This window comes from Erigeron canadensis, chromosome 2 (genome assembly GCF_010389155.1).
Source record: "Erigeron canadensis isolate Cc75 chromosome 2, C_canadensis_v1, whole genome shotgun sequence".
NCBI lineage: Eukaryota > Viridiplantae > Streptophyta > Magnoliopsida > Asterales > Asteraceae > Erigeron > Erigeron canadensis.
The window spans coordinates 25,406,101-25,430,417 of NC_057762.1; the positions used below are offsets into that span (position 1 = coordinate 25,406,101).

The following is a 24,317-nucleotide window of genomic DNA, read 5'->3' on the forward strand; positions in this document are numbered from 1 at the left end:
GATTTTGTGTTATGATTGATATGAATGAAATGGCTATGAAAAGATAGGCTATGTATGATGCTTGATGCACTAATGTTTTGGTAACTTGATTATGATCATATGTATATGCATTCACTAAGCGTTTTGCTTATGTTTTTGTTGTTTAACCCTTTTATAGGAGTTGGTAGTAGCAAGAGCAAGATTTGACCAAGTGAAGTTAAGCTTGAAGGATTTTAGCCATCTTGGAGGTTGACATTTTGGGTAATTTTGTAGATAATCCCATTGACTATTATGGCTCTTGATACAAGCTTTTGATTTGGGAGAACACGTTCTTTTGGTGGGAAAATATATGGTCATGTTAAGTTTTTGGTCATTTTGTTCTACATGGATTTATACTTAAAATGTATGTGTTTTGGTGATTTGTGGTTTTAAGATGATTATGTTTTGAAATGGTGTAAGTGTTTGAGTTCAAATGATAGTGAATTGGTGTTTTAAGTGGGTGCAGTAAGAGTACAGACGCAGGCACGGCTAACTGTGCTCAGCGTCTGCAGTATTTTGTCTTGGTGATCAGTTTCTAGGAACACGGTCGCAGAGCACAGTCGACCGTGCTAGCGGCCGCAGTCCTTCTGTTCTCGAGCAAAAATTTCCGAGCTTCATTTGACGTTTTCAAGGTCCGGTACTTCTAAGATATATTTAGAATAACATATTAGGAAGGTTACAATTGTTATTTTTCAAATTCGATAACTTTTATTTTTAACGAAAATTTGCAATATTTTTCTAAGTATAAGTTTGTCTCAAATTTTTCGATTTTTTTAAGGTAAATGATTGTAATGTTTTTGGTCTTCTAACTTTGGGTGTTACAGTGGGTTGGCAGGTTGGCGGGTTGATGGGTCGAAAATACTCAACCCTAACCTGATTTTTTTCAGGTTGGGTCAAAATTGACAGCCCTACTCTATTCCCATGATAGTTGATTTTTTTATGGCATCAGGAGAGTTATTTTTTACAATTTTTTGTTACTCAAAAGGTCAATCTTGATACTATGTGTGTTTTTATTAGGTTTTAGAGGCTCATTTATGAAAGAAAACGAATAGGGTCTAAGCAACATGGTAACATGACGAAAACCATCACCACCGGCCGGAAGCACCTCCAGTGGCTACCGCCACCGCAGATGACAGAACCTGCAACATCCTCTCGTTTCTGTCTCATGTAAGTATGATATATATATATATATATATCCTTTAACATATCGTTTACCGTATTTGGTTATTTTTTTAAACGTTTTGTTAAAATTTTGAACTAGGTTTAAAGTTTAATGGGTGAGTGACTGAGTGTTGTTGGGTTGGTGATTTCAAAGGTAATTGTTTTAGCGATGAAAAAAGACTAGTCAGTTGTTGGTGATTGTCAGATGCGGCGAATGAAGAAATGAATGGAAGCCGGTAGCGGTTAATGGTTGTGGCTTTACCAGAGATATATATGTTGTATATCAGTAAATGTATTTGTAATTTTGTAAAGTTGTATCGGATGCAATAAAGGATGCATGGTTGTACAATATGCATTAGGAACTTTTGGTTTTTAGTATATAGGGTAAATATATAATATATAACTAGTTATTATAATATATAACATGTTTGATGAGGTTTTTTCTTATTTTTTTCAACCTTTTTGCAACCTTAGCAGTTAAAGTTTCAAGAAGAATCTTCTTTTGAAATTGTTGTACTTCTAAATTGTATTCCTTGATCGCTAGTACCTTGCTAGTCGGTCTTTTATTAATAATATATGTACTTTTGTCGTTAACAAAAAAACTAGTTATTGACCCCGCGCGTTGCTGCGAGGTACGTTTTTTTATACAATAACATTTTGGCAAATTTATGTCAAATATTCAAACATAAACTTTAAAAATGATAACTAACCATCTAACAATAACATTAAAAATATTGTAAAGGAATAATAAGTCGTATAAAACAAAAACAATAACTATATTAATGTTTTAAATGTTTCATGTGTAATCATTATGAAAATTATTATATATTAAAAACATTATATATATATATATATGTGTGTGTGTATAAAAACTAAAGAAAATAATCAAAAACCAAATCTTTAAAAGTAAAACCATAATTGTGTGCAAATAAAACCTTAGAACCCAAAAGTTTAGTGTCAATAAAAATGAAAACGAAAATTTTGATTTGGATACAAGTTAAAAGAAAAAAACTTTACTAAAAAAACAACTAAAAATAATGTAAAAGAATATTAAGATGAATAAAACATAAATAATAACTATATCAATGTTTTAAAATGTAACATAAACATAAGACGTAACGATGATAAAAGTTATTGTATGAAAACGCTATATGTATAAAAAGACAAATGAAAATAATAAAACACTAAATGTTTAAAAGTAAAACCGTAACTGTGAAAGTTGTTTGATGAAAATATGAAAACCTAAAAGTTTCGTGTCACGAAAATAAAAACGGAAACTTTGATACGAGATAAAAGTTAAGGAGTAAAAATTTTAGCGGTTAAAACGAAATTTAGTTAATATTTAGGGGGCTAAACAAAACTTAATTAAAATTAATATGTGCTTTAAATTTTGTACATTCCACGTATAAATAATTTGTACATTTACATAGATTTTTAATATATATCTATATCTATATAAAACAGTAAGAATCTTAACTTTTTAAAGCCCTCACCTCAACTCAAAGCTATATTTAAATGTTGTCACATAGGATTTAGCCTATGTGTTATCTCCACACTTTTTTTGTATATATTTATTTAAATAGATTTGAATTATTTAAGTAAAGATTATAACAAATATTATAGTTACAATTTATTTCTTTGAGAGATTAATTCCATCTGATCTTTTTAAACATTATATTCAATAAATCAATCTTTAACATATCTAAATTTTGATAAGCTATTTAAACATATTTATTTTGTTAGTTATTTGCATAACTTGACTTTTATTCACTTCATAAAACTTTGGTAAGGTACAAGATGAATAGCTTCTCATAATAATTAAATTACATATAACATTGAAGAATCTTCGATGAATACGGATATGGACCGATGATATATAGGTCAAATATTTTATTTTTGTTTCCGACATATTTAGTTGTGCATTGGTTTGAATCATTATTTGGGTCAGTTACTTCTACTATGTTTTTGCTTTCGGTTATTTTGTTTTAATCATCGACAATGAAATAAATAATCTATAAGAATATTTATTTTTGTTTCCAACATATTTAGTTGTACATTAGTTTTCTATCATTATTCAGATCGGTTACTTCTTCTATATTTATGTTTTGTATTACTTTATTTTGATATGGTTCTTGAAATAAGAATATGCATTCAATCAAGACTTGATTTTTGTTATTTGTTACTTAATTGTCTTGATTCGACATACATTATTGTTTCTATAATTTCAAATAATTATGTAAATCTCTTCTTCATTATTACTATTCTACATCATATTAGTTTAGTAGCATGATGACTATCCACGTCTCACGTCTTCATATTTCGTTTTACCGAAATCAAGTATTGTTGTAATTTTGTTGTATTAATTTAATTGCATAACTGAAAGAAGCATGATGATATTTTTTTTATTGTTTATACTCTTCATGTGATATAGTGGTTATAAGTGTTTTATGAATTAAATGGTCCATACTCTTCATGTGGTATAGTGGTTATACTATTGTTAAACATATTGTAAATTATTACATAGTCAATTGTATGTTGCTCTAGCTATGCAAAATTTTAAATTGTATATTGCTCTAGCTATGCAAAATTTTAGTTTGATATGTAATATCTTTATTTTTTATTTGTATTGGTGTAGCATACTATAACTTTCGATCTTAACTATTATCTACATTTCCACGCGCTTATCCCCTAAAAATAAAGAACATATTAATATTATGCTAACTAAACTAAATTTCATTAATTATCAATGTCATGTTAAAATATTTGATAAATCAATTAAATAATGTACGGATAAAAAACCTAATATACATATATAATTATAAATAATAAAAAAAAATAAAAGTTTAAAACTAAAGGGCAATTAGGGGTGGGTGCTAGGGAGGCCCGCACAAGTGAGTTCTGCAAAAGAGGCAGCGTCAACACTTTGGCCAGCCTATTTCCCCTCCATAAATTCTTGCGCAAGCAAACAACCTCCTAAGAGGTCATCCATGAGTTAGCGCCGCGACCGGCTCTCACCGCTCGCTTTGTTTTCCTTACTCATTAGTTTAAGGCAATTTTCCTCCCTAGCCATATACTTTCTATTTATATCCCTTTCCCACCATCTTTATTTTCTACCTCCTCCGATGTGGGATCAAAACTTCTTATCAATCATAAACTTTTTATTTACATTGCATGACATAGTGCACATGTTTATGATATTTCAAAAAGTAATCTGTGATTTCCATTGCGTTGTGTAATGAACTAGCATCAAAAGAAAATATATTCTCTATCTCAACTATCTCAGTCTCAAAGTTTTATTTCTATATGTTCATTTTGGATATGTTTCAAAATAAATATTCACTTGCAAATACCATCAATCTCAAATTTGTTGTCTAAAATCATTCAGATATGTTTCATCAAAATTTTAATTCACTTACAACTTACTAGTGAATTTTATCTAATGTATAGATTATGAAGTAGTAATTAAAGATTTCGCAACAAAAAACTGCACACAAACATCATTTAATATGATCCGTTGTAATCTTAATTTTTAGTTTAGCTTCTCAAATTGTGAAGTTGTAACGTTTTATTTACTTGATAGAATGGGCATGAGACTCAGTCACCTAGTCTCGTTAGGTTCCAAGCCATTAAAAGTATTGTGTTGTATTATTTAAAGTTATTCAAGAATATAATCAATATATATAACATTTCATCAAAAATTGTTTAATTACATAAATGTATTTTCACGAATATACACCAATGATCACCCTCAAAATGTTGGGCTAGAACTGTGACAATAATCACAGCAGAATATATACGATCGCATGCACAACACGATAACTTACAGAAACTACTACAAATTGCTAGAAAGAACTGTCATGAAATGTTGAGCTCACAAGAATATCTTTTAGCTTCAACGCACATGAATAGTAGTATATATGATTTGCCACAGCATATGCATTAGTGAGATTTCCTTGGTAGCAAGGGTTCCAATTGAGGGTCAGAATCTTTGGATATTATGGGAACTCTTTCTCCCGACTCCATTTCAGATGTCGATAAATCTTCCTTTCTTCGAGTTCCTAATCTTTCTAAGAATCTGGAGCTTTCGTCGGTAGATGAATGGGGTATTTTAGGTGAATTGTTTGGATTAGGTACATGTTGAAGGCAAACTTGAACAGCATCGTGGACTCGGACAAAACACCACTCTTTACCAACTTGATCAATGAATCCAGATTTTGCTAGCGTCAAAAGCACTTCTTTGTTTGGGTTGGCAATAGCTATCTGCATCATAAATTACAAAGTTAGAGTGGAAAATTTACTTCAAGAGATAAAAAAGTAAATATGCCATTTCTTTTATGTAAAGCATGCTATACATTTGATGATAATTTCAAAACTTGATCTAGAGCAGTAAATGGATATCTAAATAATCCAAACAAAATCGGTTCAGTTTGATGGTGGCAGTCCCCTGGTGGTGGTTCATATCAAAGAAAAACAAATTTAAAAATGGCTTTCTACTATATTTATATTGGATTCCAAATCAGATGCCAAGAGGCAGTCAAGTAGGAAACCAGGTGCCATATCAGCTGTTCTGTAGTGGGCATCCAACAAGATTGGATGCCATATCAGCTGTTCCAGTGTGGGCATCTAGCAAAATTGGATCAATACAGAGATGCCATATCAGCTTTATGGATAACAAAATTTGACGGTTGGCTTGCAGTTACACATTGCTATAAGCATTATATTTTGTATGTTGTGTTCCTATGAGTAGGGGGCGAGCAAATTACCACAATCCTGGAACTGAACCGGTACTGAAATCTTGTAAAAAAAATCCCAAAAATTTAGGGGATATAAACGGTATGTTATTGAGTTATGTTTTTGTGTTTCTGAGTTCTGAAGATATCCTTTGAATAAATTGAAGTTTTGTGTTTTTTAATAATTAGAAATGTATGTTTTTGATTTTAATTTCCAACTTTTGAAGGGGAAAAACTACCAGATAGCAGGCCCATATAGTGCATTACAATCAAGTATGGCAGAATAAGGCAATCTCATTAATCCACCAATCTCATCAATGTTTTGTGTTCATGACAATGGAAAAATAGATGCTTATAGTTTTTACAGGTTAACGAAGATAGAAAAGATCATGTACCTGGATGTCTCTTGAGTTGTATTCCTGGTAAAGCTCTTTTAGTGCTTGAACTGCACTGGAGTCAACATAAGTAACAGCTGAAAGACACATGAAAGTAGATGAGAATACACATCTTGTACTTCATTTAAAAATGTACAGACAAAACTGAAGCAAAACATGGGAATGTAGAGATGGATGCACAAAATCAGATAAAAATTAAGAAATAGAAGATTAAATATACGTGTGTGTATATATATATATATATATATGTACGAGAGTAAGTACCCGCGCGTTGCGGCGGTGAGATGGTGGGATGATAGGTCATAAAGTGTGATAGCCAAAGGCCTTAACCGTACGGGTTCCGCCCACGGATTTAAAAATTCGTCGAAAGTATATCGAATGACATCTCTAATGAAAGAGCATGAAATTTTAAAAACACCCATATACTTTTTATAATTTATCGATGTACGGTTTGTGAGATACAAGATTTTGAATGAATTGGAGGAGTAAATGATTTATGGAGGAAAGAGAAAAAAGATGATTGGTTGAGATTTGAGGAGAGAGAAAGGTGTTTGGTAATATAGAATTGATAAAAGGGACATTTTGGGGAAGTAAATGTTGAAACTTAGAATTTTAGACAGGGAGAATCTGCTTTATAATATAGTATAGATATATATTAGTAGGTGATCGGTTATCTTTTGGATGAAGTACTTAATTCAGATAAGAACTTACGCGCCATTTCCAAAATTACAAAATATATTCTTTCAACTTCTGGTCCACGTTTGCTTGATTGATCAACTACAATTTCATACTCCCGTAGCCTGATAATCAAAAGATGTATAAAAATCCAGACAAATACGAGAAACGGCTGTCTAATTGAGTTCTTTATAGCCAATACCACGGACTCTAAGGCACATCAGTTTTCACCTGTCTTTTATATAGCTTGTATTTGCAAAATAGATAGGTGCATCAATACGAACAATTACAAGACCATTGTATGTATATGCTTCTGGATATTGTTGGATGTTACGGTAGACAGTTGTCCCTGGAAGTCGCCCCAGCACAGCTGCAATTATAATATCAATAATCAAGCTGACAAACACCTGCATGCAGCCTTATACAAAGAAATATATATAAAGAGCTTACCAATATGTGGATTTGCTGACTCATGGATCACAAAAGCAAGAGAAAAACCGACCTAAATATCAAAACACCAAACAGACATTTAGATTAGTGATTTTTAAAACCTGATTGGCATGATGATATTTTGTAAAGATACAATGAACCTAATGAAGAACAATGCGATAGAGAAACATTATATATGCTCACCCCAACAAGGACACCAATCTCGATTCCAAGGAACAATGTCGTTGCACTAGTAACTGACCAAAGGAAAAAATCCTTCTTATCTACCCGCCATAAAAATAGAGCCTCATCATAATCCACCTTTAACAAAGACTCGGAATTAGGATCCAAGGAATAATGTTATTTATTCTAAATAATTATGCATAAACCACGTTATGTTTATGGTAACAACTTGGTGTTGAGATTTATGGCATATAGTTCAATTAGTCTTGATCATTGACAGTAATTCAGACCCAGAAGGATATACTGACCAGCCCAATTACAGCAGATATTACAATAGCAGCAAGAGCACACTGCAAAAGTAAACAAGAAAACACACAAAAGGCTGGATCAACACAATAGGAAATTTATGAAGGAGAAAAAAGGAGCATCATAACAACTTATGAGGATCTATTTTATAAACAGATACAGGGTAAATGAGGGCATACCTGAGGTATATATTCAAATAGTGGTGTCATAAACAACAGAGCACATGCCATGATAATGCCCATGATGATTCCAGATAAACCAGTTTTTGCCCCACTTTCGTGATTAACAGCCGACCTTGAAAAGGAACCTATACAGCATAACAGTTCATTCAGAAGTATATCAACAAATAAAGCCTACAAGGAATAAACATGTAACATGCAATCCAAGAGTTATCAGAGTTGACTACATAGAGTAATCTATGCACTAATCTCACCTGTTGACGGGTATGCTGAGAAAAAAGATCCACAAATATTGGCCACACCAAGGCCAAATAACTGTCAAAAAACATTAATCTTTTATTACTGAAATATTTTGTGTCCATGTAACCAAGATAATCTCAGCTACCCACTTTTACTGTCAATGTAGCTTACATAATTCGTAAACTAAACAATTTAAACTTGAGCACTGTGTTGTTCCTTATGAAACAGACCTCTTGATTAGAATCTAATTCATATCCATTCTTTGCTGCTAAGGCTTTGGCAATCCCCACAGATTCCTGTAGTGAAGACATTTAGTTATTGCATGGTAAGGATCTAATAAAAAAACAGGAAATAGAGATTCTAGCCGGTTACAGAGAGAATTGTGTACCAGTATAGCCACGCCTGTTATCAGAAACGAAGTTGGGATTAAAGACTTCACATGACTAAAGTTTTTCGGAATGGAAAATGGTGGAAGCCCTTGAGGTATATCTCCTACCTGAAGAAAAGAAAGAGGTCATGAAACTTTCTTAATTATCAAAATAATAATAAAAAAAATTCATTTCGAAAGTAAGAATATAGAAGGTAGAGAAAGTAAATACAAGTAGTTCTCATGGGAACACAATAATATGTAACATGTAAACTACTGTCATGGTCTAATCGTTATCAGGTATAAATACATATAAAGTGAAAATAGAGACCTATACACATCTTAACCCAACAAGTTTAACAAAAACAAACTAAGAACAAACAAAAGTAACAACTAAACAAATCTCATTTTGCGGTTGTTGGTCATTAATCAATAGATAGGTGATCAGTAGATATATGGATATGATATAAATATAAATATGTATATATATACACACACAGCATTGGTTTACTTTAGAAGTTCAGTTCTGGTACTTCAGAAGAAGCTTCTCTCATTATTCTCACCAAAGTAATGGAAGAGGGATGATATATTTTCACAAAGGCTGTACCCAGAACAACAGCAGTGAGGGGACCGCCTGCTCGCAGAAACCGCAACTTCTTCCTTGTTTTCCCCTGTACATGAAACCATCCAGATTAACTAAAAAATCTCAACCATATATGCTTATGTACATACTAAAAAGGAAAAGTGCATACCAAATGCTTCATGGCCAAAATAATTGCTAGGATAAAAGATCCCATCAAGAAAGGAGGCCATTGGAACTACAAGCAAGGATATTTTGCCAATGGTTAGAGAAAGTAATCCAAATGATACTAAACACTAGCAGAAACTGCCATTTATAAATAATCGTGTACTTAGATAACTAACTTTTCCCTTATTATTTTTAGCATTATAAGTTGCAAGTTTCTTAGTCACTTGGTTTACTAATGGTTACGTTCTGCTAATTAAGATCTGCATCAACTATTTATATGTAACATTGTATTTTCATTTTATTTGGTAGTGGCACATATTTTGGGACAGAAGGAAATGGTGAGACCCATATGGAATTATCAAATTTGAGTTCATGCACTAGTGGAACTTATATACAAAAACTGATCTTTTCACCAAAAAAGTTTAAAAGTGAGAATGGGTAAAGATAATGAAGGAGGCTACCCAATATGCAATATATTAACGAATAGTGTGGGGGTGTGGCTTTGTGCCTCTGTTGGATCGTTTGACAGAAAAAAGTGCAAGTATCTTGGAATTTCGGCAGGGAAAAAGTGAAGGCTTTACACACATTCAGGAGAAGAAAAAAAACGCACGGGCACTCTAATGTTAATAATGCATACATACTGAGTACGGTACCAACTTGTTCAGTAATTTTTACTAAAATGTCAAGTAAACCCAATAGCTTACCAAAGACACCAAAAGAATATAGATCCAGGTATAGAATATGGAACCTGATCTGCTCCTGAGATTATACTCTTGGCCAACGGAATGATTTGGCTACTTCTGTCCACATCGTATCCCAGGAAATATTTTGCTTGTGATAAGGCTATAACAAAAGCTGAAGCAGTTGTAAAGCCAGATATTACAGAGCGGCTGATAAAGCGTATGAGCCATCCAAGCCTACAATAATTAATAGAGTTAAAAAAAAATTACCTTTTTAAAACCTAAAAAAGTTGATGGAGCAAAAGTACCTCAATAGGAAATATGTTGGCTACAACAATTAAGGATAGGACAAAAAATCACCTTTGTTAAAAATAAAAAAGTTACAAAATCACCCTTTTTACAAACTTAAAAAAGTTAATTAATGGAGCTGAAGTACCTTAACAGTCCCATCGTGCATTCTAGAATGCCAACCATGAGTGACAACAATATTGCAAGTTCTGTATATAATTCGGTGGATGAATCAACATTGCCAAGAACATTAGAGACCAGTAGAGAAACCAATGCTACTGGACCAACAGCAAGCTGGCGAGATGACCCAAATATGGAATACACAAAGACAGGCACTAGTCCGGTATCTGAAAAGAATGGTAATTGTTGGGAAGAAAAAAGAAAAAACGATTACTCCATCAGTACAAGCTAATGACCTATTTCTTACTCTTAAATTCACAAATGGCACTGAAGTTATATTATGATCACTCAATTCGTGTTCCCTCTTACATGAAACTAGCTTATAAAGCAATACAACACAAGTATAAGTACGTAAAAAACTTAGCTATAATATTAGGACCATATATTAAACTTACAAAGTCCATATATTGGTTGAAGTCCGGCGAGCTTTGCATACGACATAGACTGCTCACAATAGACAAAGAAAAAAAAAAGATAAAGAGATCAAAATTTAATGTTTACAAAATCAAAACCAAACAAATGTAGCCAAAGATCTACAATAAAATGAACATTTCATCCAACCAGTCAGCAGTAAGCAAATAACGAAATTCATCAGAGTTTCCACCAAATACGAACTTATCCTCTTAAATTTAGAAACAAGATCAGCATAAACATGATACATTATCAAGGGGTGATATATACGCAACAACTTTTGCCAATACACAAGTACAATGATCTGAAGCATGACTTTGCACAAGTAAAAAGTCTTAAGAGCTAGTAGATGAGCTCTCATTTGCTAATTTTTTGACAAGTGAATTTTACCTCAGATGCGTATGATGTGTGTTAATCGCACAACGAAATGGTCACGCACTAAGCGGATCTTAAGTAGCCTTTCTCACCATACCACCTCCTTTATTGGAAAATACCGTCGAGGAGAACCTACCAAGGCTCGAACTCGAGACCTTGGAGTAAACTCCCCCGGGGTCCCGCATAGCAGGTTTAGTGAAACAACACAGTTGTCATTCGCTAATACAATCCGGTTATCCGGAATTACTTAAAAAACATAGATTTTTCAACATGAATACATTTTACTTTTTTTTTATTATAGTTATGCTAACGTCATCTACTTTTTACGATAGAGACAAATCCCATGATCCAGTAATTTTCAGCCACTACACAAGATCTAAATCCACTAATAAAATCTATTTCTAAATCCAAGACATGTGTGTGTATGTATTTATCAAATGTTATCACAAAAATTTGAATCAAAAAATTCAGTCTGCTATAAGCAACAGCCAATCAAAAATCTACAAAATGTCAAATCTAATCCTCTAGTCAAACACGTTACACGCTACTCTCATTCAAAATCAGCAAACAACAAAAATCATAAATAATAACTATAGTTATTAATGATAATATTAATAATAATTAGAAACTAAAATTGAATTAAACTTGAATTAAATTAAACAAAATTTCCGTAAATAACTAATTTCCGGTAATTTCGGATAGAATTTAAAAAAAAAAAAAAGATATACCTGAGGAACAAGCATAATACCGACAGTAACGCCGGCGATAACATCCGGCTGTAAATTCTCGCGCCAATTATAAATTCTGATCCATCTAGAGCACGGAAGTAAGAAATCTATCCAATCTACTGTTTTCATTTGCTTCACTCTCCTTCTCCATTTCGAAAACGACGTCGTTGAGGATGAAGAAGAAGACGACGGTGTTGTGTCTCCGCCGTCGCCGTAAGGATGCTGGAACGGAATGACTTTAACTGGCCGAGAAGTCGCCGGAGTTCTGGTCGGCGGTGAAACCAGGTCGGAGAGACTTGAGGATGCGTAAGTTATCTCCATCCGGCTAACCGTTAGTCACTTTAATTGTGTGAAATGAAATGAAGGTTTTTTGGCTCTGGTTTTTAAGTATTTAGAGGTTATTTTTTCTTTGCCAAATTAAGTTTGATTTTATGAGTTATAATATGGATTAGAAAGTTTGTTACGTTAAACGGTTTTGTAGGTCCAGGTGAAAGTTTACAATTCGTGAAAATTGAGTCTATAAATAATACAGCTAAAATATTATATTTATATTATATATATAAAAAAAAATACTTTCGTCAACTTCATCAAATTATTAGTCAGGTTATTGAAATTTAACGAGAACTTTCAAAATAGACAAGCTCGAGCTCTACTCAATTAGTTTAAAGAATTAAAGTGTTAATGTGTTATATACAACAATGTCTTGTATCCCACTAGGAATCACCATTCACTAACTCATTCAAAAATTAAAATGAGTTTTTCTATGAATGGAAGTTATAAGAAAAGGTGCATAAAAATTGTTAACTACATAATGCATAAAAATATATGTATGAGAAAAAGATTTATACAAGGATCACTTCTCATATGTTAATAATTGATCTTTTATGCAACATAATAGTATATGGGGTCCAGGTTCATTTGATTTTTTTATGTAACTTTGGAGTGATATGTATTAGTAGTGTTATTACAAACAAATCAATATTAGTAGCATTAATACTAAAATTAGGACTTGTACCATTGTATGATGGGACATTTATATATCAAAGTTGAACCAATCTGAATGATTATTGAAACAAATATTAAAGGCATATATATAAACGAATAATAAGAAGCACGTTGGTTTGATCTTTCGATCTCAATTTGATCTTACGATTCCGATCTTATAAAGACAATAATGATCATGTGTATAATTTCAGTTTAAAAACTTTGAAGAATACTATGTTAGTATTCAGTGTCGTCTCTGAGAATTTATGGATCTAGTCCGAGCAAAAAAAAGACTCTTAAGTTAGTACATGACAATCATATATTCTCATTCCTCTTGATATATACATGTATTGTTTACAATAGATGAGAAAAAATGACTACTTACATGTCAATAAAAAAAAGCGGTAGACAATGAAATAACAATGTCACGACAACTTGACTACCCAGTTCTGAGATAACGTACTGAATAACATTTTTTCTATCTAAAGAAGTATGTAGTATCTTTTGTATGCGAGTTAAATTATATGCTTTTATTTTTTAGTATTGTTAGAATTTATAATGGACTTAGTTAATTTCATATACGAATAAATAACTTTTTATATATAACATTAAATATAAAATAAAAACGAACCCCCTTAAAAATCGGGTCTCGGCCGGTCGGCCACTTCGGTCACCATCTAAGCCGACCTTTTTAGTATTTTACGTGTTAAGATCGAATAACATATATATCCTCACAAAAAAGTGTTAACTTAATATACTTTCTACATAATAATTTGTCGTTATTTTTTATTCTATGTAATATAATACTAAACAGATACTCGCGCGTTGCAACGGCTATTATTTGAAGCGCACAAAATTATCTAAGAACAATAATGAATATATGGTAATAAAGCGCTTCAAAATATTAAGGGTTCACTTCTATTAAATCTTGGGTATTGAATGTTATAAATGTAAATTGTATAGAGGTATATTAGGTGTTTTAAAAGCAGTGTAAAAAAGAAAAAGAGACATTTGTTTTATTAAGTAGTATAGTCCCATATAATTTATAACAAAGCTAGAAATGTGATTGTGTAGGTGTAAGAACTATTTATGGAATGGGGTGATTCATATAAAATGCGATTTTTTTTTAAAATATTTGTGTCACGGAATAGCTAGCCGTTACATCCAATTGTACAGGCAGTCATTAGCGACCGATCCACGAAGTCTGAGAACCACAGGGGAGGGAAAATCACACCAATTTAGCCGCTACATAAGGCAAGACGCTAAATTGGAGGAAAACCTTGCTCGCTCGGATTCGAACCTTGGTCTCCTAATGCCCAACATGTTCACATAGATGGTATTTAATTCATTTTCCTTGCGATCTAAAATTATAAATATTTACTACGTCCTGCAAAATGCCACGGAATCATGGATGTCGTGCCAAGATCTAATGTTGTATCAGGACTTCATTGAGTCCAAGTTCATTCCATTCTTGGTCTCCTTTATAATCTCGAATTGATGGAACATGAAAGTATAAACAAATGCGTTTTAACATTATTTGTATAACCTCCCATTAATATCCGAATTTAGACTAATTTGCAAACAATTTACAGTTTTAACATATCCACAAAATACATGTTTAATTAAATCAATTAAATTAATGAAGGTGAATATGATGGTGAATATAATTGATGTTAAAGAAATTAGTGTAGTTATTTTAAGGATCAAAAGATTTTTATTGTAAATTATATCATTAAGGATATTATAAGTATATTAGATAGAGATGCTTAGGGGTGATCATGGGCTCAACCCGGCCCGGCCCGTGACCCGAAAAATACAAAATATATGGACCGAGGACCGGCCCATGTTTCATTGGGTCGGTCCAGTCCGGGTTAGCATGCGGGCTCGGGTTTTTTTGCAGGTCAACCCTAACCCGGAGAACAAGAATATATTTCATGGTTTTTAAGTGTTCTTATGGTTTTCATAATAATGGTTTAATTACAATACAATATCTCATTATGGTTCTCATTTTGACTGTGCTTTAACTATCAACAACATTAAGAAATTATGTGAAATTCCTAATTACATTATTAACATGATTTTACATAAACAAAAGTTTGTTGGATGGAATTGAAAACTAAATCATATACTGAAATCCATATATAAATATATTAAAATACTAGTAAAAATATTATTATGATATATAAAATATATTTATAGAAGTCTACATGAGTTCTATAACAATGTAATGTCAATGTTGGCTGGATTGGCGGGTTCTCGAGTTTTTCCCTGGGTTAGTCGAGCTCGTTTTTTTCGGGTCGGTTAAACAGGTTTGACGGGTTGGCCCGTATCTTGATCACCCCTGGAGATACTTAAATAATGAATAAAAAAAAAGAAGTATTTTAGCTAGCTCAAATTTGTAAAATGAGAAAATGGATGAGGGGTTTATAAATAAGATGTTTAAATTAATGATTAAAAAAAGAGTTATTTTAGGTAATTCAAAGTTGTAATTTGAGAAAATGGATGAATGGTTGATACTTTATATAGTAATATAAAAATATAGATATAAATCATTTTATTCCTTCAAATTTGGAAAAAATAGAGATTCTTAATTTTTATCACTCATTTGATAAATTGATATGTTTAAATATAAAAAATGTGTAGTGTACACATGTTAAAAAAAACCTTTTTATAGAATCCAAATGCACAAAATATTAATAAAAATAGTAGTTTTTTAATCGTATACATTATGTAAATATAGATATATGACAGTTAGTTTGGTTTATTAAGTCAAAAAATAAACATGAATTTTAACTCAATGTACTAGATTTTAATTATTAAGGGGGTGCTTGGTTCACAAGGGGGAAAGATAAGGGAAAGGGAAAACTATCGTTATAAAGTAGAGTATTATAATATATATATATATATATATATATATATATATATATATATGGGAAAGATAATTTGCGACCAAATAAAAAAAGTCCAAAAAAGGACCATTGATTTTCTTAACTTACACACCACCATCATCATCTACTACGATATACAAAACTTTTTTGTAAAAACACTAAGACTTTTTCGTAACTTACACATGTGTAAGTTAACTTACACATGATTTTTTCTGTGAACCCCGTCGCTGGATAGTCTTAGTGTTTTTACAAAAAAGTCTTGTATATCGTAGTAGATGATGATGGTGTACATAAATCAATAGTCCTAGTTGGTCCTAAAATAAGAGGTGGTCTCAAAATATATCTCACCCATATATATATATACGAGCATAGTACCCGCACGTTGCAGCGGCTAGAAGATGAGGACAATATAAAATGAAGGCGATGGTGGTGATCGAAGAATGCGAAGGAGAAGGATGTTGTGTGTTTTGTGGGTTTAAATTTTTGATAAGGGTACTTTCGGTAGATACTTGAGGAGGTGTAAAAAACAATAGAAGTAAGAAGAGTATTATGGGAATGAAAAAGTTGCTTAATTTCTTAAAACCAATACCCTTTATAAGGGTTTATAGATATATATATATATATATAATTAAAACATTAAGCACCCATCTTTAACTTTATTGCAGATCATTTCTTTCCTCTCTCTCTCTTTCTCTCTCTCTTTCTCTTTCTAATAATATACATATTTTCAACCACCACCACCACCCACCGAAGTTGTCCCCGACGCCCACCATCACCATATCCCATCTCCATCTTATTCTCTAATACGAGTAATACATATCTTTAACAAACACCATTAGTCCGCCACCCACAGAAAAATCATGTGTAAGTTAACTTACACATGATATTCTGGTGGCCCGTCGCCGGAAAGTCTTAGTGTTTTTACAAAAAAGTCTTGTATATCATAGTAGATGATGATGATGTACAAAAATCAATGGTCCTAGTTGGTCCTAAAATAAGAGATGGTCTCAAATATCTCACCCCTATATATATATATATATATATATATATATATATATATATATATAATTAAAACATTAAGCACCCATCTTTAACTTTATTGCAGATCATCTCCTTCCTCTCTCTCTCTCATAATATACATATTTTCAACCACCACCACCACCCACCGAAGTTGTCCCCGGTGCCCACCATCACCATATCCCATCTCCCTCTTATTCTCCAATACGAGTAATACATATCTTTAACAAACACCACCAGTCCACCACCCACTGGATGTCGGATGGTGGATTTTGGTGGTAGGGGGTGTCGGATGGCGGTTGGTGGAGGTGAAGTCTGATGGTGATGTCTCTGGCCACCATACACACACACACACACACACACACACACACACATATACATACGTTTTTGAGTGGTGGAGGCTGTTGGAGGTGATGGAGGTTGTTGGAGATGTCGAATGGGTGGTTGCTGGAGTGATGTCGGATGAAGGTGGCTGCCGGAGGTGATGTCGGGTGGCAGTGGCCAGTGGTGGATTCCAACAAGTCCGGCAGAAAAAAAAAAAAAAAAAAGAAAGGGTGAAGAAGAAATTTGTGAGTAATTATTACCTTACCCCTCAATTTATTGGGTAATGCTCAATTACCCACTTCTAAGTATTGATTATCTTTGCTTAGCCCTACCAAGCACTAGTATTCATTCCCTTTGTCATTCCTTACCCCCCAAAACCCCCAACCAGGCACCCCTTAAATCTATTAATTAAAAAATAAACATAGCCTAAACTTGATTGGTATTTTATTAAGTAACTAGATGTAGACTCGGGTATATATACATGTAAGTTTAAATAATAATCTCAGATGTTTTAGATGTTCTTATGCATAGTGACTTTTTTCCACACTCATGACTCGTTATAATATGGAAAAGTTGAAATGACCGCAACTTCTTTGAGGAAAACCATCAATTCGTTTCACAATAAAAAAAGTCAAAGAACATAAGCTTCTCATGGATAACAAATAATAAATCATTAAAACTCTGAATAGATTGACCAAATTAATGTAGTTTTAATTGCAAACATGATGTAAACTTTGCTCTCCCTGATGGTACTACTAAGTTATGAGTAAATAAACATTAAGCAATGGTGTTTTCAGTAATGCAGTATAATTAATTTTATATAAGAAATAAATGACTACCATTAGAGTATAAGATTTATAATTTTATTTGCTCACCTCTTTTTAGTTATTTTATATTTTTATTTTGCAGTTACATTTACTGTTTTAAATAATTTTAAATATAAAAGCTCGAGCTAATAGCTCTTTCAAAAAGGAATACTACCATAGTTGTCGACTCGTAATTTTTGAATCGACTCGAAAACATGATTTTTGACTCATGACTCGAAACGTTTTATATTTGATAAAATGAAAAAAAAAAAAAAAAAGGGAAAAGCGTCACTCTATAGGTTCATTTTTAAAAGAATAAAGACAAAAGATGAAGAAAAAAGTAAACGGAAGGCATACTATCCCCAAAACCACAAATAATCTTCACCATCCCATCCCGTAAAAGTAATGTTTGTAAAACATCTTTACTTAATATTCACATAATTTAGGCATTCTCAAAAATTAAACCTTCGACTCTCAACTTTAAATGTGGACCCAAACTACATTATTACTGGGTACCACTCCAACAAAAGATGGATATTTTATCAAACCCAAGTACCCAACTAGCAATTCGCAAGAGAGGTTAAAAGATACATAAAATACAATCTAAAGAAACATTGATCAAACAAACTCTAGACTCCTCCCTTTAACCACGAGGATCATAAAAAGAGTTTAAAAAGTAAAAAAATAGTCTTCCGCGGGTTTTGAGTCCTAATACCTTGGTGGTGTATGGAGAAGATTAAGATGTAGATAGACCTTACCTCTACCTAAGTAGAGAGGTTGCTTCTCATTTCTACCTAAATGGTTAAAAGGCCCTCCAACCTTGAAAGAGTTTAAAAAGGTCCCACCCATATAGGTCACATTCTACAGTTGATTTTTGTAATAGTAAATCTCACGTTAGTCGTTTATTTGATTTATTAGTTATAATAAAGATTTGGAAAAAACTCAACGCTATTAACTCGTCTGTAAATATAATCATGACATATTAGAACAGGTGATTATCTATACACCACCGCACGCGAGTAAAAAGCATGTTTGGAACATGATCTAAGAAATATTTCCGAACTAAATACCATGATTTTCAATGATATATAGTAAGCGGCTTAGCCAAATTATAGATGTGTCAAGTGTCGAAGGAGATATAAGAGAGCATCCGTAAGGACCGTAACAATATTTTGATTCCTTTATATTCATATTTTTACTTTCAATTCACCCGATTAATGTAAATTCTTACAAATCGATATGCCCCATATTTCAATAAACATGATCCTATTCACCAATAGAACAGTTTTCTTTTGAAGACAATGAGTAACTAAACTATCTAATACTCGACGTAATTTGAACAAAACCAATGTAACTAAGAATAAAATACTAATACCCGTTAAATTTTAGCCAGTTTTAAGTTGAGAAAATGGTTGGAACCTCATAATCTACATCCACATTCATTGTACGAAGAGAAAATATCATTATACAATTCAATAGAGCTCCACAACCAATAATCTCACATAGATGATGACTTCTAAAAACACTAAACTCACCATTCAGCATCATAATTTATATGCAGAAAGGATGCACAATAATATGAGTGAGAACTTACAAGTGGTTGACCATGGTTGACTCTGGAGCTCAAAGAATTACAGGATTGTCACAGTTATTTAGTGATGTGTCTGTGCGTGCTCAGGTTTGTGAGAGAACTCGTAATCAAGATGAACAAAAGCACGCTCTATCTCAGGCAGGAGCTCAAGTTTCTCTTGAAGCGACTCTCCAATATCGTGAGCTGTCTGCAGCGGCATTTCTGATGGTAGAACGATGTCTACCTCAACAAAGTAGTGAGATCCAAAGGTGTATGCTCTTACAGTATCTATGTGCCTTATAGCTTTGTGGTGATTCCAACAGAGGTATGTAAGTTTCTGTAAATATTCAGGTGCGGCTGATTTTCCTACTAGGGAGTTTACGTTTTCCAACACCGTGAGTGACCATGTACGAATAGTGTAAAGTGCCAGCTGTTACGGAAAATATATGAGTCAAATAAGATGTAGCTCTCAAGATATGTTTGTTGACCTAGTCAAGTCAAAGTGACAGGTCGGGTCAACACAAGTAACTCTTGGAACAGCCATGTTGATCCTATGATTTATGTGGGCGCGTTTATATAGTCACCATAACTGCTAGCATTCACTTTCACGAATGGGTAGCGTCCCAACTCATCGAAACATGAAAGCCTTTTCTTATTCATTTCTAACCTAATATATGGCCTACATTTTATAGAGGACACAAGGTGCAGCCTTTACTTTTGTTCAGACTCAAGTGTCAAACACTTTCATCTAGTAAACTTCATAGCACATACTAAACAGCAAACTTGTAAAATAGATAGGAACATATGCAATGGAAAATAGCAGAAAGAACTTACAATTATAGCCCCAACAGGATCCATCCAGTCACTAATATAGTTGGCAAGTAGTACAGCTATCAGGCCGATGAGATTGGTGACAACATCAAAAAAGTGATCCTGAGCATAGGCTTTGACAATTTCATTGGTAAATGAGCGACAATATATACACAGAGCGAGTTTCACAAATGTCACTGAAAGCATGATGCCAACAACCCATTGTTCTTGCTCTTTAGTAAGATTAAAATCCTTTTCCTGAAATGGCCAGCATTATTGACGTTAATACTGTATATTTAAATTTCAAAGAATGTATGAATGAGAATTTTGAAAGCAATTCAATAATCAAAATGATATAGTCAGTGGTGTTAAAAAAGTGTAATAGGAGATGGTGTTTAGACATGGTTTATTTTTTTAATAAATAAATAATATGCAGTTTTGTGTAACAAATTATACATATCTAACAAGTTAATTCTAGAAAGAACAGAAGCTCATGTTCTTGTGACAACAGGCAGCTATGACATATGAGATGCGTAAAAATCCCAAATTCAGCTACACAATTGGTAACTTGATCCTTTTTATTTTATCCTTTGATAGCCAGATTTGTTATTACTAAAACACAATTCATTATTCTACCACTAAATCATCAGATAAGCAGAAGCAATCTATTTATCCTAATACTAAGAAATTATTATGTCTAGAAGTCACAATAGCCATCAAATCAGTTTCAAACCCGAACACTTGCTTACAAAACATACAATACTGTTTTATGTGATATATAATAAGGTAATTGGTTTTGCATCTTTGTCTTTACCATTTTGGTCACTTTCTACTTTTGTTGTCACTTTCCTCTTTGCGTGTCTGTCATTATTTTTGGACTTTTAGTTCTTCTATTCCCTTTCTTACATGTTTCCTTTATATTTTCAGATTTTCCATTACTGTTTTATTTCTAGATTCCTTTTGCTATTGTTCGTTGGTAAATACTAGCCATTGTACAATTTACATAGTTGCTTCAAGATATTATTATTAAACTTAACTAACTACACATTCATTTGATAGTTGTTCTTTATGCAGTTGTTAATATAACATCAATATTACATTACATCAGCTACACACACCAAAAATCAAAGACCAATAAAGTTCAATTGTTTGTTTAGTACAAACACTTTTTTTTAAAGGCTAGTACAAAAACTTATCAACGACCTTTCTCTTGAATTAGCAACATAAATATACAGTCTTCGATTTATTTCATAAACAATTTATATTCATATTCACTATATGCCATGCCTACTTTACTTACATCAGAGGCTAGTGCGCGAACAGACTCCAAAATTATCTGCAGTCCAAGAGTGGCCATGACTGATGCAAAAACAAGAATTCCCTGCAAAAAAAGGAATTGCAAAGATCTGAGTGTCATGGTAGCAAATTAGACTATGATCCATGTGATCAGAGTACATATTAAGTTATCAAAGAGCTCAGACTCCTAACAAATCAAAGTGGCTTTCTACTTTTACTGGGCCAAACTCAAGAAGTCAAAGACTATGTTTTTTTTATAGACAATAACTCAGATCTTAACTGATATTACAGGGATATGTCATGTTCTTCTCAGTCATACTCTAAGATTTTGTAAAACTTGACCACGTAATAGACCAAAAACCTTGCAAATTGAAATAGTAAATGCACCAGGTAATGAACTGCAAACTAACCAAAGGCTGCATTCGCCTCTTTCCAATAGGATATTGATAGGGATTTGGAGTCTGCATGGAAAATGCTGTAAACCATAAGATAAATCCAGATAACAGGTCGAGAAGTGAATCTAACGTGGACGCGATGATGGCCAATGAACCACTCCTAACAGATGCGTAGACTTTTGCAACAAAAAGGATCATGTTTGCAACATTTGATATTCTAATGGCAAGTGTCTCCTTTCTTTGCAAGCTTGCTTTCTCTTCCTACAAGTTAAACAAATATCTCAGATAAAGTCCAATAAATTTAAACTTGTAGAAAATTTCTTAGTTATATAGGCTAAAATTTAAACTATTAATTCCTACCTTTGACAATTGAGGCACGAAACCACGCTCTGCTAAGGCATCCATTTCAGTGAAGCCCTCCAGGGTTTCTACCTGCTGCTGATAATACTCAGCTACATTGTCTTCTGGAACTGAGAAAATCAGGGAGGTCAATTAATATGCTATTAAGCTGCATAAACAGCTGCATCACGAACCAATAAGCTTGTTTATAACTACCAAAAGTTTAACTCTATGTCATAAAAAACAGAGAAATGAACTGAAAATTAATATATAGCGAGCACAAGGCTGGTTTAAGCATCAAAGTTACCATTGTATAACCGACTGATGAAAATCACTACAATACAGTGTATGACAACATGATACCATCAACTATAAAATCAATGCACCCAATCTCCTACAATTACTGATTCCAGAACAAGCGGTTTCACCCCATCACCCAACAATAAAATTAGACATATTCCATATATATAGTTTCCCTATGCATCCAAAATCATCCAGGGTTCAAATGGTAGGTCGATTATCAGCATATTAAAATCATCCTATGTGTACAAAAAACTATGCTTCACTAAATCATAAACGGCCCCAATGAATCTACACTATCAAGATGCCGAAAAGGCGAAAACCAAACAATATAGCTTTATCAAGACACTCTAAAACATGAACAACAATAATCATTTTTGCATATTAACCCAGTAAGACTAGATAGTAACAAAAATACTAACTTTAATCGGAGAGAACAAAAATGCAAAATTCCAAATATATTATTTTTTTTCTAATATCATACTTAAAGCATATAATAAGAACAAACCTTAAGTTCATCCAAACTCATATTCCATTTTTTGTCATGACTAAAAAATAAAAATACTTTATAGAAATCCATTGAATTAATATTAAACAAAATAATGTGTCATCACTACCCAAAACAGCATTGTTCCAATATTAGCAATATCTAATCATATTTATTCTAATCAACAATCAAAATCAATACATATAATATATATATATATATATACACACACACAGTCACACATAAATATATACAGATATATTATAATACAACTAAAAAAAACTTTACCTAAAACGCCCAGACAGTCATGCAAGCCACGTGGAGCTTTCTCTTTATGTTCCGACGAAAACTGATAACCGTCAAAGTTCAGCCGCCATGAAACGTCACCGGCGGCGCCGCCTCCACCGCCGCGGTCAAGTTTGACTTCGGTCAACAAAAACTCCCCTTCGGAACCGTCGTAATCTTCTTCGCCAATCATCGGTTCCACCATTACAGTATCCTAAAACCCTAGGGTTTTGAATTTTATATTAAATTTATTTAAAATGAATTCAGTGTAATATTTTTGATTTTTTTTGATATTTTTGAATGTGGATATAGAATCTGTGAGGTTACATAAAGAGAGGGAAGGGTGAGTTATATAAGTAATTGGAAGTTGAGGGGTGAAATGAAAATATGAGAATTTTGGGATCTTGTTAGGTGAGGGTGTGGATGCAAATGTAGGATGGGAGAGTGTGAGAGACGCGCGGTGTGATTGGTGAGAAGAGTGAAACGTGGAGTGATATTATGGGGGATTGAGAAAGTGGGGTTTTGAGATATTGTGGGAAGAGAAGGAATCGTGTACGATAACGTCTACAATAATAAGATGCTAATGTTGTAATAATGAAAAGAAGATGAAAAGGTAAAGTGCGAAAAAAAAGTAAGTTGTTGGTAGGTGAAGAGTTTACTCATAGTGGAACTTTAGAGAAAATCATGGTACTATCGTTTTCGTTAAATTTACAAATTTTAATC

At 32.8% G+C, this 24,317-nt stretch overlaps 2 protein-coding genes and 1 non-coding gene across 3 annotated transcripts; all 3 read right to left on the reverse strand.

Moving 5' to 3' along the window:
• Positions 1-4,054: 4,054 nt before the first annotated feature.
• LOC122590331 lies at positions 4,055-4,232 on the reverse strand. The gene has a single exon (XR_006322471.1). It is a non-coding gene; the product is annotated as a U12 minor spliceosomal RNA (small nuclear RNA).
• A 615-nt stretch (positions 4,233-4,847) lies between these two features.
• LOC122588799 (sulfate transporter 4.1, chloroplastic-like) lies at positions 4,848-12,508 on the reverse strand. Its single transcript, XM_043761005.1, has 17 exons — positions 12,094-12,508; positions 10,975-11,023; positions 10,548-10,746; positions 10,180-10,348; positions 9,436-9,501; positions 9,247-9,354; positions 8,705-8,812; positions 8,547-8,612; positions 8,331-8,391; positions 8,077-8,204; positions 7,900-7,941; positions 7,613-7,729; positions 7,430-7,481; positions 7,211-7,349; positions 7,016-7,104; positions 6,305-6,381; positions 4,848-5,439 (listed from the first exon to the last, which is right to left on the reverse strand). Exons 1-17 carry the CDS (start codon positions 12,412-12,414, stop codon positions 5,119-5,121), a joined length of 2,112 nt encoding a protein of 703 aa, XP_043616940.1. The 5' UTR covers positions 12,415-12,508; the 3' UTR covers positions 4,848-5,118.
• Positions 12,509-19,524: 7,016 nt separating this feature from the next.
• Positions 19,525-23,910, reverse strand: LOC122589214 (metal tolerance protein 11). Its single transcript, XM_043761466.1, has 6 exons — positions 23,598-23,910; positions 22,544-22,653; positions 22,199-22,444; positions 21,793-21,873; positions 20,517-20,750; positions 19,525-20,112 (listed from the first exon to the last, which is right to left on the reverse strand). The coding sequence occupies exons 1-6, from the start codon at positions 23,797-23,799 to the stop codon at positions 19,765-19,767; spliced, it is 1,221 nt and encodes a 406-aa protein (XP_043617401.1). The 5' UTR covers positions 23,800-23,910; the 3' UTR covers positions 19,525-19,764.
• Between the last annotated feature and the right edge of the window lie 407 nt (positions 23,911-24,317).

Excerpts from the sequence above, each read along its gene's own strand:
- LOC122589214 (XM_043761466.1), bottom strand. The coding sequence starts at position 23,799 with ATGGTGGAACCGATGATTGGCGAAGAAGATTACGACGGTTCCGAAGGG. Across the intron at positions 22,654-23,597 it reads TGACTGTCTGGGCGTTTTAG|TTCCAGAAGACAATGTAGCT; the intron begins GTAAAGTTTTTT and ends TGATTTTCTCAG. Across the intron at positions 21,874-22,198 it reads AGAGGCGAATGCAGCCTTTG|GGAATTCTTGTTTTTGCATC; the intron begins GTTAGTTTGCAG and ends CTTTTTTTGCAG.
- LOC122588799 (XM_043761005.1), bottom strand. The coding sequence starts at position 12,414 with ATGGAGATAACTTACGCATCCTCAAGTCTCTCCGACCTGGTTTCACCG. Across the intron at positions 9,355-9,435 it reads TTTTGGCCATGAAGCATTTG|GGGAAAACAAGGAAGAAGTT; the intron begins GTATGCACTTTT and ends TTTCATGTACAG. Across the intron at positions 8,813-9,246 it reads ATCCCTCTTCCATTACTTTG|GTAGGAGATATACCTCAAGG; the intron begins GTGAGAATAATG and ends TCTTTTCTTCAG.